The sequence below is a fragment of the Podarcis bocagei genome (genome assembly GCF_964188305.1).
Source record: "Podarcis bocagei genome assembly, chromosome: 7".
NCBI classification, from domain to species: domain Eukaryota; kingdom Metazoa; phylum Chordata; class Lepidosauria; order Squamata; family Lacertidae; genus Podarcis; species Podarcis bocagei.
In genome coordinates, this window is record NC_138132.1 from 66960091 (window position 1) to 66976036 (window position 15946).

Here is a 15946-nt window from a genome sequence, read left to right on the forward strand (position 1 = left end):
CTAATTTTTGCATCTCATGACCATTCAGCACCCATCTTTTCCTTTAAATATATGCCAAAGAAGCAACCAATGAAATAGGCTTAGGGTCCCCAAGAGTTTATGTCATCATAAATTTGTTGGTCTTTTAAACAGCTTCTAAAGAGTTTTCCCAAACAGATTATTCTGCTGCAAGGAATTGGAGGCCGGGGGGGGGGGTGACAAAATGACATCACATGTATTAGCCAATAGGCTCCTACAGCTGCCATAAAAACTAGATGTTGAAATCAGTACTCACTTCCCAAGAAAAGGAATGGATTTTTTTCCAGGTTCAATTTTAACCAACCTGAAGAAGAAGTTTGTTCAAAGACTTGGTAGTAGCAGCGGCAAGGGGGGGAGGGGGCACCACATATTCAACCTCAGGGACTGAACAAAGTCCATGGAGCATCCCCCTTTGCAGATAATCCTCAAGACCCCCCCCCCAAAAAAAAAACCTCATCTCAATAACAAAAAACGCTCCCCATAACAGCAAAACATCCAAAGAGATAATGAAAGTTAGGAAATGGTGGGGGAGAGGTCCGGGAATATGGGTTGACTACTATTAGCAAACACTTACCTTCACTTCAAGATAGCCCCAGAGAGAAACCCAGGTGGCATTAGGGGGGGAAACCCCAAAGGGGTTTCTTTTTCCTGCCCAGGCTTCAGTCCCAAAGAAAAGTAAGGGAAGCTATCCCAGAGAAGAGAGAATGAGTAACCAAGTCGGCTACTCCACAGACGGGGGAGAGGGGAATGAGAGGCTCTAAATCCATCGCAGCTTTACATTAACAAGCAATTAGGCTAAGAGGACAAGGCAGAGAGCGGGCGATTCTGCCGGGCTAGTTTGCACGCAGACACACAAATTATAACCTGGGAGTGGAAGCAGGGGCAGCCCATCTGTGCTGGGGCTTTTGGTAGCAGCACAGTCCAAGCTGGAGCCTAAGGCTGGCTTAGTGAGTGAGTGGTTTGGTGTTCAGCTAGTTCACACATTCCAGAAAGGCAGACTCAGATTAGGCCCAAGAGGGCTCTGCAACCCAATATGTGATGTCAAAACACTCAGGTGCTTCAAGAAAGCTGACTGCTTTTTCTTTTTTTCAGATCACACCTATTTTCATTCATTTAAATGCCCATCCTCAAGCCTTACTTTACACACACAAACCAGTTGCAGAACTGTCCTAGGGATTGGTAGAAGGCATATTGATGGCGTCACAGGCACTAGCCAATTGGTCCTGTCCACTTCTAGCTTCCCCCCCCCCCAAGCCAAAGCAATCTGCAAAACATCAGTGGTGCCATTTCCCACCCACCTCCTCCAGAGCTCAAGTCAGGAGACCAAAAAAAAGAGCAAGGTCTGAGCTGAATTAAAGGATGGCCCCAGAACTGATTTTTCCCCACCCCACCCCCTGCCCATCCGAAGAAAAACCCATAAAAATGTTCTTCACCTTAATTGTAGGGTTGGACTGAAGTGGCATGATAGAAGTTTATAGAATTATGCACGGCACGGAGGAAGTAGCTAGAGAAAAGTTCTTTCTCCCTCTCTAAGAACACTGGAACTCGAACTTATTCATGCAGCACATAGTTAAATTACAGAATTCACTCCTGCAGGAGGCAGGAGGCCATCGGTGGCTACTGCCTCCACGCTCAAAGGCAGCGATGCTTCTATTTGCGAGTTGCTGGAAAACTTGGGGTGTGGGGAGAGAGCTCTTGCAGGTTTCCTGCAGGCATCTGATTGGCTCCTGCAAGAACACGATGCTGGGATAGATGCCCTGATCCAACAGGCTTTTTTCTTACGTTCTTAATTTATGTTAGTGGTGCTAGTCAGTCAGCCTCCCTCCCTCCCTCCCCACCTGCTCAACCTATAACCTTGTAAACAAGCTGAGGCTGTCTTGCACCCCACAGTCTTCTCAAGGAAACTGACCCTTCCTCCTCCAACTCCTCACACACACACAGGCCAGCTGAAGGGGCCTACGAAGCTGCCCTTTTCCATTTTTGCAGATCGTGTTGCTGGGCTCCTTTCCTGCTCCTGAGCAGCAGAGAACGGGGGGAGCAGCTCCAGCGAATCGTTGTGAATCGAGCAAAGCGGACAAGGGAGAACAGCTGTCCCTCTCTCTCTCTCTCTCTCTCTCTCTCTCTCTCTCTCTCTCTCTCTCTCTCTCTCCACACACACACACACACACACACACACCCCAGTCTTCTTGTTGGAATGGCGACGCGCTGACCCTTTTGTGGGAGGGGGGAGAGCTGAGCATTTCTCCAGCTGCTGAGGCTTTGAGGCTGCCACTCTGTCTGGAAAAGTCTTTGCGGTTTGTTAGCAGGGAGGGGAAAGGCGGTGAGGTAAGGGGGAGACCCGAGGAAGGGCGGAGAGGCAGAAAGAGCAGAGGGGAAGGACGGAGCCAAACTTCGGCCCGAACGGCCCTGCTGGCATCTTTTCGCAACCTGCCTTCCGCGATGGCCTGCACAAGCCGCACCATCAGCCACACACATGAAGGGGAACAAGGGAACTTAGGGCACCCACATTCACTTCTAAAACCCAGCTGGGAAAAAGCAGCCAGGTTCTTATTTTCTTTACCCCCTTACCCTACACACACACACACTTTAAATATTCTGGTTAGCCCCTATGGTAGGTATTCAGCTTCTTTCTTTAAAAAATCAATAAAGCAGGCACATTCAGGATAAATTCACACATGTAACAATAAGCAGCTCCTGCAACTTTTGGGGGACTCGCATCGTTTTTAGTTCACTCTCAAAGTGAGGCATTGGGCAAAACTTTTCAGATGGGCTGGCAGCCAATTAAAGAAGGGTGTGATACCCGCTCCATCTTCCCCCAGTCCGGACATCAATGTGTTGGATGATGCCAGCACCAGGCAGTGGTGATGTGGAGCAGATTGGGTGGAATGGAGTGACAGGTGGGGAGCACTCAGTATATTGGCACCATGCGGCAGATTCAGGGACAGAAGGTGGGTAAGAGGGGAATCTTGATGCTGACTAGCAGACACTCCAAGTGTCCCTATTTTCCAGGGACGCCCCTGGTTTAGAGAAGCCATCCTGGTTTCTGATTTGATCCCGGAATGTCCCACTTTTCCTTAGGATGTCCCTATTTTCATTGGAGAAATGTTGGAGGGTATGGTCATAGAGGATCCTCTGAATAAAGATTATTTTATTAAAATGACTCCTCATTGCAGGTGCTTGTTGTTGGACCCAGAAACATTACACAGTGAATTAGAGGCTCACTGTGTCTGAATCCCTATGGCCCTTGTCTGCACTATGCCTTGAAAGCAGCATCATACCACTTTAAACAGTCATGGTTTGCCCCAAAGAATTCTGGGAACTGTAGTTTGTTGGGGATGCTGAGAGCTGTTAGGAGGCCCTTTATTTCACTCCCAGAGCACCCTGTGAAGGCGAATTGATTGTTAAACCACTCTGGAAGTTGCACCTCTGTTGGGTGGGAAAGAGGTCTCCTAACAACTCTCAACAACATTAACAAACTACAGCTCCTGGGATTCTTTGAGGGAAGCCATGACTGTTTACAAAGTGGTACAGCATACCTTCCAACATGTTGACTCCAGAAATTGGGAGGTGCATCTTCCGGGCCCTGCTCCTGTGCGTGTCACATGACCTGCATGAGATCACAGAGCCCAAAAACATGTGTCTGGGGTGTGCACAGCACCCAAAAAATGGGATGTCCCGATTTAATGGGGGCAGTTGACAGGAATGGCAAAGCACTGCATATTGTGCTGATGGAGCCTGTTGCAGCCCAATGCCAACAACTGATTCTGTATTTGTGACCTCATCCTCCTTGTCTTGGTTAACTGAGCCCCACAGCCTTTGGATTTCTCAGATTAAGGCACTTGGGAGGAAACGGTGGGCTTTGTGGCAACTTCCTCAAGATCTAAGAATATCCCCTTTCCCAGAAGCCCCCTGAATCCAAACACATGCAAAATCATAATACAGTACCTTTGCGGCTCGCCGCTTCTCCACGCAGTTGGGATTTTGGCAGTACAATACTTTCTCCTTCTCCTCCGTCACGGTCCGCTCATCTGGAAGAGAAAGTGTTCAAAAGTTTGCTTTTTTAAAAAAAGAAGAAGAAGAAGGCAGGTTATCCAGCAGCCGGTCGGGAGCAAACAGCTTCACAGCACCTAGCTTGCAAAACTTCAGATCAACAGCCAGCTTGCGGTCCTAATGGGGGACCAGCTGGACCCAGCAGCCAAAAATTTTAAAAAGGAGTGGTATGTAGGCAAAGGAAAAGCTTAGTGATCACAGGAGCAGATCGGGACTTAAGCAACTCACAGCACAGGCCCACGACACACATTTTGCATCTGCTATAGATGCAAAATTTAGGTTCTGAGCAAATGGAGAGGACAGGCAAGTGGTCAGCGTCATTGCACTTTCCTTACAAGTAAACATGAACCCTCTAGCAACACCCTTGCAGAGAGGAGAGCATGGAGTCTTGACTTTTTTTAAAAAAAAAGAAGTGTCTGCGTCTAATCTTGCCTCTTTCTAAAATTTATTTCTTGCAGTGTGTTTTTCTTTCTGCAAATCTACCAAAGAATAAAAATAAAATAAAATTCGGATGAAGGGGTTTTCTCAGGATGGCGGAGGACTTGTGTGCTGCATCCCATTGTGGTTGTGGGGCTGGCATTTGCCCTTCTTCAAATGGGAAATGCTCTGTGGTAGGGACAACAAAAAACAGGGGGTCTAGGAGAGTCGGTTGTGGGGCAGTGAGAAATGTCCCTGTTTTCATCTGAGGAAAGTTGGAGGATATGTGATTGTGAAACTCGGGTCAAAAGGCAGAAAAGACCTGCAGTTCCCTTTCGGGTATAAGCAAGATAGGCAAGCTATTCAGGGATTTTTAATTTATTTTTTAAACACCATGCAATTCATTGCTGCCACAGAGTTCAGCCTACCAGGCCTGACATGATGGGAACTCTGGCAAACACCCCAACACGTGTTCATCCTCAGTGGCCACGTTGCACAGCCGCCTTTCAGTCCTTCTGCCAAAGGACGTCTGTTCAACTTAATAACCCATAGCACAGCTCATTTAATAACTCATTTTTCCCCCTGTTGCAATTCAATAAGTTCAAAGCCCACAGACACAGCTCTCTCCCGCTATTCCTATTTTATGTCCCACAGCAACCCGGTGCTGCAGATTAGGCTGAGAGTGACTGCTCCAAAGTCTCTCAGGAAGCTTCATGACTGAGTGGGGATTTGAACCCAAAGCGTCTCTGGCCCTTGATCAACAAGCATGAGGCTCTTTTATATGTAGGAATCAGGGGCAGATGGGGTGAGAAGCATTTGATCATGCAATGGTCCACTTGCACTCTGTTTTAATGTTTTGCTGATTTTAACTGTTTTAAAATGTTTTGCTTTTATTTTTAATGGCATCGGAGATATGTTTGCTGCCCTTTGGGAAGAGCAGGGCTGGGTGATATATCGATATAGTGTCCAAAACTGGTTTGAAGTCCATATTGTGATATCAATTTCATCATTTTTGAGCTGGCTATATGTATTTCAAATCACGATGTGTGTGTGTGTGTGCACTATGCAAAAATCGCAATGTGGGAAAAGCCATGAAGCCAGCCAATGCCTCTACAGAGCTCCATCCTTATTTCAGACATCATGATACAGTCATACCTCGGTTTTCAAACGTAATCCATTCCAGAAGACCGTTCAAGTTCCGAAACATTCAAAAACTGAAAGCTCAGTAAGGAAGCCTCAATATGGAAAACTCAGTATGGAAGCTGGATGGCATGTTCGACTTCCGAGGCAAGTTCGAAAACTGAAGCATTTACTTCCAGGTTTACAGCTTTTGAAAACCAAAATGTTCGTCAATGGAGATGTTCAAAACCAAGGTACCACTGTATATTGGTATATTGTAATGTTTACCTGGTGATCTATTGCAATGTTGTGAAAACCAGATATCGCCCAACACTAGTAAAGGTAAAGGGACCCCTGACCATTAGGTCCAGTCGTGACCGACTCTGGGGTTGCGGCGCTCATCTCGCTTTATTGGCCGAGGGAGCCGGCATACAGCTTCCAGGTCATGTGGCCAGCATGAGTAAGCCGCTTCTGGTGAACCTGAGCAGTGCACGGAAACGCCGTTTACCTTCCCGCTGGAGCGGTACCTATTTATCTACTTGCACTTTGACATGCTTTTGAATTGCTAGGTTGGCAGGAGCTGGGACTGAGCAACAAGAGCTCACCTCGTCGCAGGGATTTGAACCACTGACCTTCTGATCGGCAAGGCCTGGGCTTTGTGGTTTAATCCACAGCGCCACCCGCGTCCCTATCACCCAACACTAGTGAGCAGTAAATGAAAATGTAGAACAGTTTTAACTTGTGAGCCATAGCTAGTGTGGAACAAGCACCTTCCCCCATTCTGGGAGAGACTGATACTTAGGACAAAGCAAAATGCACATGCTTCGGGGGCTCTTATTATTCTTGCATGGACTGACCGATTCTAGGCCCAACACAGGTTCCAGGGTCAATCGCTGTTAAGTGCTGGCTCACATCAAGTCCTGAAGCCACTTGTCTTTCTGTCAGCTGCACTGCAAAGAAATGAACCACGTGCTGTTAAAAAAAAAGTAAAGCCAGAGCAAGCTACCGGGTCAGGGCATGCTGCTCACCTCTCAGCCCAGAGGGAGACTTCTGCTCAAAAGCCTTGGGTTCCGTTGCTGGCGAACTTAGAGTTTTCAGCTGGCTCCAGTCCTAAGCCCCTGATTATGCGGGGAAAAGTTCCCGTCAACAAAGAGCATTTAAAAGGCCATTACGTGCTGTTCTTGGCAGACACCCCTCAACTGCAGGGATGGAGCATCTGTCAGGCACAGGGCCTGCGCAGGAATCCAAACGGACTCCCATCGGAGGTGAAAGGGAGCTGGTACCATCAGGGTCAGAGGACCGGCAAGATGACTTGCAGCAATCGAAGAGGGCCTATGGACGAGGCTCCAGGTTTCAAAATACTGCAAAGCCGTGATCTCAGAGAACCATGTTGCTAAGAGAGGCAGGGCCATGATCCTTCCTGCATTGCTCAGATGAGAAGTCAGCCGGGAAGAAAGGAAAATGAGGAGAGAAATAGCCACTCATTTCCCCACATCTGTGAAGTTCCCTTAAATATCGTAGTCTTTTTGAATTCTATCCAAATCTACTGTTCTGTGGTTTGGTTGTCATGTTTTAATATTGTCTGGGAACGCAGAACGTTTGTCAAGCGGCATATCAGGGCGGCAAATAAATAAGAGCATCCATGTGTGGTCCCTGGGAAATCGCTTCCTGTTTGTTTGTTTTCCTTTCAGCGGTGCCTGGTTAAAATTTGCAGAGCAAATTGCTGGAGTCTTTGTTCTGCAGGGTTCAGCTCCATCTCTCAGGATCTCTAGAACTTTGTCCCCGCAGAGTACTGCTGGTGAATTTTTGTTGCTATGGTCTAAAATCTTGGAGCCAGGGCAACATCTCAGCCATGCATCTAAACAAAGTGGATTCCAGTCCACGAAAAATTATGCTCTAATAAAAAAAAAACGGGTTGGTCTTTAAAATTGCCAGAAAACATTTGTATTTCATAGAATCATAGAGTTGGAATAGACCACAAGGGCCATCGAGTCCAACCCCCTGCCAAGCAGGAAACACCATCAGAACACTCCTGACATATGGTTGTCAAGCCTCTGCTTAAAGACCTCCAAAGTAGGAGACTCCACCACACTCCTTGGCAGCAAATTCCACTGTCGAACAGCTCTTACTGTCAGGAAGTTCTTCCTAATGTTTAGGTGGAATCTTCTTTCTTGTAGTTTGGATCCATTGCTCCGTGTCCGCTTCTCTGGAGCAGCAGAAAACAACCTTTCTCCCTCCTCTATGTGACATCCTTTTATATATTTGAACATGGCTATCATATCACCCCTTAACCTCCTCTTCTCCAGGCTAAACATGCCCAGCTCCCTTAGCCGTTCCTCATAAGGCATCGTTTCCAGGCCTTTGACCATTTTGGTTGCCCTCCTCTGGACACGTTCCAGTTTGTCAGTGTCCTTCTTGAACTGTGGTGCCCAGAACTGGACATAGTACTCCAGGTGAGGTCTGACCAGAGCAGAATACAGTGGCACTATTACTTCCCTTGATCTAGATGCTATACTCCTATTGATGCAGCCCAGAATTGCATTGGCTTTTTTAGCTGCCGCGTCACACTGTTGGCTCATGTCAAGTTTGTGGTCAACCAAGACTCCTAGATCCTTTTCACATGTACTGCTCTCAAGCCAGGTGTCACCCATCTTGTATTTGTGCCTCTCATTTTTTTTGCCCAAATGCAATACTTTACATTTCTCCCTGTTAAAATTCATCTTGTTTGTTTTGGCCCAGTTCTCTAATCTGTCAAGGTCGTTTTGAAGTGTGATCCTGTCCTCTGGGGTGTTAGCCACCCCTCCCAGTTTGGTGTCATCTGCAAATTTGATCAGGATGCCCTTGAGTCCATCATCCAAGTCGTTGATAAAGATGTTGAATAAAACCGGGCCCAAGACAGAACCCTGTGGCACCCCACTAGTCACTCTTCTCCAAGATGAAGAGGAACCATTGATGAGCACCCTTTGGGTTCAGTCAGTCAGCCAGTTACAAATCCACTGAGTGGTAGCATAGTCAAGAATGCATTTTACCAGCTTCTTTACAAGAATATCATGGGACACCTTGTCAAATGCCTTGCTGAAATCAAGGTAGGCTACATCCACTGCGTTCCCTTCATCTACCAGGCTTGTAATTCTGTCAAAAAACGAGATCAGGTTAGTCTGACATGACTTATTTTTCAGAAATCCATGCTGACTATTGGTGATCACAGCATTCCTTTCTAGGTGCTCACAGACTGTTTGCTTAATGATCTGCTCCAGAATCTTCCCTGGTATTGATGTCAGACTGACTGGGCGGTAATTATTTGGGTCCTCTCTTTTCCCCTTTTTGAAAATAGGGACAACATTTGCCCTCCTCCAGTCTGCCGGGACTTCGCCTGTTCTCCAGGAATTCTCAAAGATGACTGCCAGTGGTTCTGAGATCACATCTGCCAGTTCTTTTAATACTCTTGGATGCAGTTCATCTGGCCCTGGAGACTTGAATACATCTAAACTAGCCAAGTATTCTTGTACTATCTCCTTAGTTATTCTGGGCTGTGTTTCCTCTGCGTTTCCTCTGTTTCTTGTCTTTATTCGCATTGTGCAGAGGGAAATTTTTCGAAAGAAAGCAATTTATTTATTTATTTTAAAGGTCGCCACAGGGGGCGCTTTGTGGCTTTTCAGAAGTTCCCGGAGGCTCTTCAAAGGCAGCCCCATGCAGAGTGCATCCCAGGAGTCCAACTGTGATGAAACGAAAGCACGTGTCCTTGAGTCTAGAGCTGCCTTCTCTAGGAATGGACATGGCTCATCATCCGGCAGTCAAAGTTGGGTGAGGGCACCCTTGCCACGGCTACCACAGGGACATCCGGGCTCAAGGCTGAGCCCAGGAGACACACACACAACTGCACAGCTGCCTTTCCAAGGGACTCCCATTTAAGGCAGGCGCATCTGCCCTAGGGAACAACACGCACTTGGGCATGCCAGACCAGACCCCATTGCCCAAATCTCCGGGCAGCAGGCAGGTTTTTCCTTCAGTGATGCCCCAGAGATACATTCTCTTTGGCTCTGCTGGTGCCCACTATCTCTTCAGAGTTTCACATATCCTTTCCCAAAGCAGCTTGAAGAAAACCCCTTTGCGTTTGTCTAAATCTAGCCTTTTTATTTTTGCTCTTTGCCCCAGAACAGCTCTTGGCAACGGTTTCACCAGGCAATGTTTTCATACCAGCTGTTTAAATCTTTCTCTCTCTTCTTGGCGGAGGGGGGGGTTGGGGTTGGGGATGAGAATACAAATTTGTGCATGCAGTTCCTCACTTCCCCGAATGGTGAAATGCGCCAGTATTTCAACCAGAGAGTGTGGGAGAGGATGACGGCATTTTATATATATATTTTTGCAAAATGCTTGTTTACAAATATACACGGTGAGCAAGGAGGAAGCCGGAAAGAGTCCAGAGACAAGAGACAAGAAACTCAGAGCCACATGGAGACCGCCTTCCAGACAAGTGCAAAAAAAGGGGGGTTGGGGGGTTCTCTTTTCTTTTTTGCAGGTTCTACCCTCCAACTGGGACGTGGGTGGCGCTGTGGGTTAAACCACAGAGCCTAGGACTTGCCAATCAGAAGGTCAGCGGTTCAAATCCCCGCGACGGGGTGAGCTCCCGTTGCTCGGTCCCTGCTCCTGCCAACCTAGCAGTTCAAAAGCACGTCAAAGTGCAAGCAGATAAATAGGTACCACTCTGGCGGGAAGGTAAACGGTGTTTCCCTATGCTGCTCTGGTTTGCCAGAAGCGGCTTAGTTATGCTGACCGTGATCCGGAAGCTGTACGCTGGCTCCCTTGGCCAATAAAGCAAGATGAGCGCCGGAACCGCAGAGTCGGCAACGACTGGACCTAATGGTCAGGGGTCCCTTTACCTTTACCCTCCACTGCTGAGCTCTGATTCAGTCCCAATGAAGCTTCCCCATCACCTCAAGTGTGGCTGCAGTGGTGAATTCTGAAGTGCTGGTGTTCTTCACAGCAATAAGAACCCAAAAAGAGTCTTGTTGCATCAGGCCAATGGCCCATCACGTCCAGCATCCTCTTTTCACAGCGGCCAACCAGATGCCTGTGGAAAACCAGCAAGCAGGACCCAAGGACAAAGGTTCTCTCCCCTCCTGTGGTTTCCAGCAACTGGTGGCAATCTTTGTGGCAACTTTAAAAGCTTTGTGGCAACCATGCCCTTTCTGAGATTATATACAAGGACAGTGGAGAGACTCCTTTTTGATTTTCGCACCTCAGCGCCCAACCCACCTAAATTTGCCTTTGCTGAACCACTTTGTGAACAAAAACACATCTAGCCTTTGAAATTCACACTTCTCCGAATTGTGCAAGGTAGTTCATCAGCATCCCAAAATGCAGGCACAGTGGTACCTCGGGTTACATACACTTCAGGTTACATACGCTTCAGGTTACAGACTCCGCTAACCCAGAAATAGTGCCTTGGGTTAAGAACTTTGCTTCAGGATGAAAACAGAAATTGTGTGGTGGCGGCACGGCAGCAGCGGGAGGCCCCATTAGCTAAAGTGGTGCCTCAGGTTAAGAACAGTTTCAGGTTAAGAACGGACCTCCAGAACAAATTAAGTTCTTAACCCGAGGTACCACTGTATTAGTAGGGGGAAAGGATGCAATTTGGGGGATAGGTTTGTGCCAAAAAGCACTGTATTCAGGGGAATGGCTTGCAAAAAACACAGCTATCAGGCAAAATTGTGTACAGAAACATGCATATTAGGAGTGGCATATGCATTTTCACAGAGATATTTTTTATTTTGAAAAAAAATCAAAACTGATACAGAGATGGGGCAAACTAAACAAGACTCGGAAGATGAGAAACAGAACGAAACTGAAATGGACTGATTCTTCCATCCCTATCGACAACAAAAATGAATTTTTGACCTATGCAAAGGCCAGGGCTTCAACGCCAAACCAGCTTGGTTCTAAGCCACCTGTCCTCCCTGCACAGGCTAAAAGACCCCTCCCCCACTTCCAATATTTAAAATGTCAGTCTTGGACAATTACCAAACAAAGCAGCGCCAAAATTGTTTAGCAGCACAAGACAGTGGCTGTTTTCAAGACAAGACACAGGAAAGCCAATGTCAGATGCAGTGAGTGAGGGGCAGGGAGCGTGCAGAGCAGCGACGAGCACACTCTTTTCTACCTTGAGCCAAAGGAAAATAAGTGGTACTTTCAGCGATGGATGGCTTTCACACAGCTGCAGCTTCTGGCCAAGGTGGTTCAACAGAGTTTATATTTAGAAGTGAATTACAGCTCACCCCGCCCCAGATGCAGCCAACAACAACAGAGGCCACGTTCGTCTTGACGGCATCGGCGGGTTCCCTTCGACCCAGTACGGTGCCGGCTGCCAGCAAACTGACTCACAGATGGAGTTTTATTTCTTATTTTTCAGAAGTGGGGAGAGGGGGGGAGAAGCTCAAAGTTTGGGGCCTTTGCCTTTTCAGGGAGCCCTGGGAGAGGGTGGCGCATTTGTCAAAAGGGCATTGGAAGTGTCCAGAGAGAGAGAGAGACAAAGAGACCAAACAGGAGCAGGAAGGATTATTTAGTTGTGATTCCTGCATTGCAATGAGGATGGACTAGAGGACCCTTGGAGGTCCCATCCAACTCTACAATTCGAATGATTCCAAGGGCTGAAATGCTATATGGGACCTGCTGTTCCACGCTCTACAATGCTGCAAGGCCACCCCAGGCAGTTGGCACCAGCCTGCTAACAAAGCTACTACCCTCTCTGCAAACAGGATAGATAGATGATAAATAGGTATTTTATACCAATCCTGCACCCAGCATCCCTAGGCCAAGAGGTGACTTGGCCCTTCCTAGATCCTAACTTCCCCCATCCTCTGAGTTCTGAATATTTTGCCATTCGTTGTTTTAAAGTGACAGAATTGCCTTTTGAAGCAGCTTCTTCCCCCGCCCCCATTAAAGGAGGCTGGAAGCTGTTTCAAAATGTGCTTTGCTCTGCCTGTCCTTTAAGCAGGAGGATGGCAGCCTTGGCACCTCCTTCCGTAGCTCACTTAAAGAAGCAGGCAAAAGGGCTTTAATCTCAGCTCCTCCAGCAGATAAGCGAGGATTAAATCCTGTGGCCTCTCCTGCATGATCCTGTTCTGTCATGTACTAAGCTTGGATCCTAGAACAATAGGCAAGTAGGATCCTAGAATGCAACAACTGATTGGCTTGCAGGGAAAGACCAATCAGGCTCCAGGAGGAAGTTAACCAGCCTATTAGGCTGGTAGGATCGTAGAATGCAACAGCTGATTGGCCTGCAGGAAAAGACCAATCAGGCTCCAGGAGGGAAGCAGAATCAGCCAATCAGACGGAACTCATTGTGTAAATAATGTATATAAAAGCCTAAGGTTTGGGGGGCAATTCAATCACTGTTTTACAAGCTGCAATAAAGAGCATGAAATCACTACAGGACTCCGAGTATATTTCATGTTCCCTGCTGGGAATAAGGCAGCACAGCCAATGCAGGATTAAACCATCACCTCCGACTGCTGTCAGTGGATGGGTCCTGCAGACTAAGATTGGTCCGTGGGCCCAGAAGTTCCCTACCCATCCACTACCCACAGAAAAGGCCCTGTAAATTGTGGGCAAAGGAAATGTTTTCCGAGAACAGACATAGGGCTACTTCATTTGTGTAGAATCCGGGGGAAGGATAGAGGCTGGTTCTGAATCTGCTGCCCCCTAATGCTGTTGCACTTTGAGACCATCATCTCACAACAAAATCAGGAAAGAGCAAACAAAAATATCAAGGAGGTGGAGTGACACACACACACACACACACACACAAAATGAAAGGTTGCACTGGGGAGTTTTTAGTTTAGAGAAAAGGCAAGTAAGAGGTAACATGATGGAAGTTTATAAAATTTACACACAGCATGCAGAAAGTTTTTCTCTCTTATCACCTAGCAGTAGAGCTTGTGGAAATCCAACGAAGCTGATCTTTGGGAGATTCGGATATAAAGGACGTCATTCTTCACACAGCGCATGGTTAACCTGTGGGACTCCCTCCCACTGAGGGCAGTGACAGTCCTGAACTTGGATGGCTTTAATAGAGGGATTGGACATATTCATGGAGAAGGCTCGTTGAGGGAGCTGGGTATGTTTATCTTGGATAAGAAGAGACCGAGAGGGGATAGGATAGCCATCTTCAAAGATCTTAAGGGCTGCCCCATGGAAGATGGAGCAAGCTTGTATTATGCTACTCCAGAGGGGAGCATCCAAAACAACAGATTTAAGTGACAAGGAAGGAGATTCCAACTAAACATTAGGAAGGAGAGAGTGGAACGGATAACCTTACATCCGTTGGAAGTTTTTCAACAGAGGTTGGATGGCCATCTGTCAGGGATTCCTGCATTGCAGGGGCTTGGACTGGATGACCCTCGGGGTCCCTTCCAACTCTACAGTTCTATGATTCTATGAACAGTGACGGCACCTAGGTATCAAGCACAGCAGCAGAGGATGGCCTGTCCCCTTTGCTTTATTGCCCAAGTTGTGTGAGAGAAATGTGCTTCTGGACGAGAGACTGGGCTGCCCACACTTTGAAATTGCTCTCTCCCCACTACCACCCCGAAGCCCCGCAGAACAATGCAGCCTCTGTCGCTGGTGGGGTCACTCTTGGCCCTGACCACTTAGTAACAGCCTCCCTATTGGCCGCCCCGCCAAGTGGAATTATGATTGCCGTTGACCTATTATGAATAATCATGGGAGCGAAGAAGGGAATCCTTTCAGCGCAGGGAAAAGGGAAGCTTTTTAAAACACACAGGAGGAGCAGAAAATAAGGAAATCCAGTTGCAGAACTGGGAGCAAGCTGGGGGGGGGAGGAAGTCGGCAGCACGACAGAGCTGGAGGCAACAAAACTAAGCAGGGAAATGTGTCTCTGCCCGCAGCATCCTCTTTGGAGTTGGCCTTCTGCATAGCCAAATGTGGAATAACCAGCCTCATATAACCACCAAGTCTAATCAATGCATGATGGGGTTAATACCATAGAGTAAGCTGTCCTGCCAGGCTTAGCTATATCCACTTCCCTTACCTGGCAGGAAAAAGGTAATCAAGCCTATTGTTCCCTTCCAGTCTACCTGAGAAGCTCAGTGTGTAAAGAGATTTGAGCTTTCTCCATGCCGTGTACAACACTTTCAACTTCTGCCATGTCCCTCTTACAAACCAGCCTTTCTTCTTGGTCGAGCCGCTCCTCCTACGTTCCCACAAGGGAAATTGCAGCAGTGATCAGAAATTCCACTGCCTTGGCAGGTTAGAAAGAGGCAGCAGAGCCCTCTGACTTTTCATCTACCCATCCTGCACCATCCATCCCAGTCCATGGCCTGCCAGTGGGAGGTCTGCTGCAGGACCAACTCCCAAGCGGTGCCAGCTGTCAGCTAAGGGAAGGCATCAGTCACAGCAAAGGGGGAGATGTTTACATCTAAGAGCAGCACCAGAGCTAAATATTTGTGTGAAGTCAAAGGGGGGGGGGGAATTAACTTGGTGTGGCAAAGTGTCCGGCCTCCTATGCAAACAGCAGTATGCACACTCACACCCACACTTTAAAAGGGATCAAAGCAGGGATGAGATTTTCAGAGCTGCAAAAAAACAACAACCCCCAAGTCTTACCCAAAAGATTTGTCCTACCTCACTCCCACCTCCCCAAGAATAAAACTGAGAGGTGTGCTTTCCTCTTAATGTTGAAACGTTTTAAAATAGGTCAGAATGAGGATGATGTGCCCTCATCTGCTTGAGCATTTTGGCTGCCCTTTCCTGAACCTTTCCCAACTCTACAACATCCTTTCTCAGGTGAGGCAGCCAGAACTGCGCACTGGATTCCCCAAAGCTCTTCTTCCATACATAAACTTACTGGTGGTGCCTGCTCACTCATATTGGCTAGTTGTAAAAGCCACAAGGGTTTTCATAAGCCTGTTTTCAGCCGGTTTACAGAGGTGGAGCTTTGCAAAGCATCGGACAGCCTTCTAGCAAGCTTCCCAGGACTTCATGCTGGTTTCCAGAGCTTCCTGTCCCAGGACAACTTGCAGCTCTGACCTTCCATGCTGCACCTGCTCAGTACCTGACCTGCAGTTCTTCCAGAGGTATCACGTTTCAAATGAAAACAGGCCTGCAGTTTCTAAGGCAGCCATTCTTAAAAGCTCTTGTTGTACATTGAAGATGACTGGTCTAGCTTTCGTCTCCTTTGTATGTATTAAATTGCACACACACAAACACACACAGAGAGAGATGGGGGGGAAGGAGGGTGGATGAAAGCCTTCATTATTAACACACATCTGCTTCACAGCGACAAGCATGCATGGGGGCGAACTGGGCAAAGATGCCCAGGATT

The 15946-nt window shown here is 47.6% G+C and overlaps 1 protein-coding gene across 4 annotated transcripts in view; it reads right to left on the reverse strand.

Annotated features, from left to right (window-relative positions):
- Positions 1 to 15946, reverse strand: part of PLEKHG5 (pleckstrin homology and RhoGEF domain containing G5) — a gene marked incomplete at its 3' end in the record, with an annotated part of 110602 nt that overhangs the window by 71162 nt on the left and 23494 nt on the right. For all 4 annotated transcript variants that reach the window (XM_081201416.1, XM_081201414.1, XM_081201417.1 and 1 more), the window contains exon 2: positions 3964 to 4046. In XM_081201416.1, coding sequence (XP_081057542.1) covers positions 3964 to 4046 — 83 coding nt within the window. The remainder of the gene's footprint in view (positions 1 to 3963; positions 4047 to 15946) is intronic.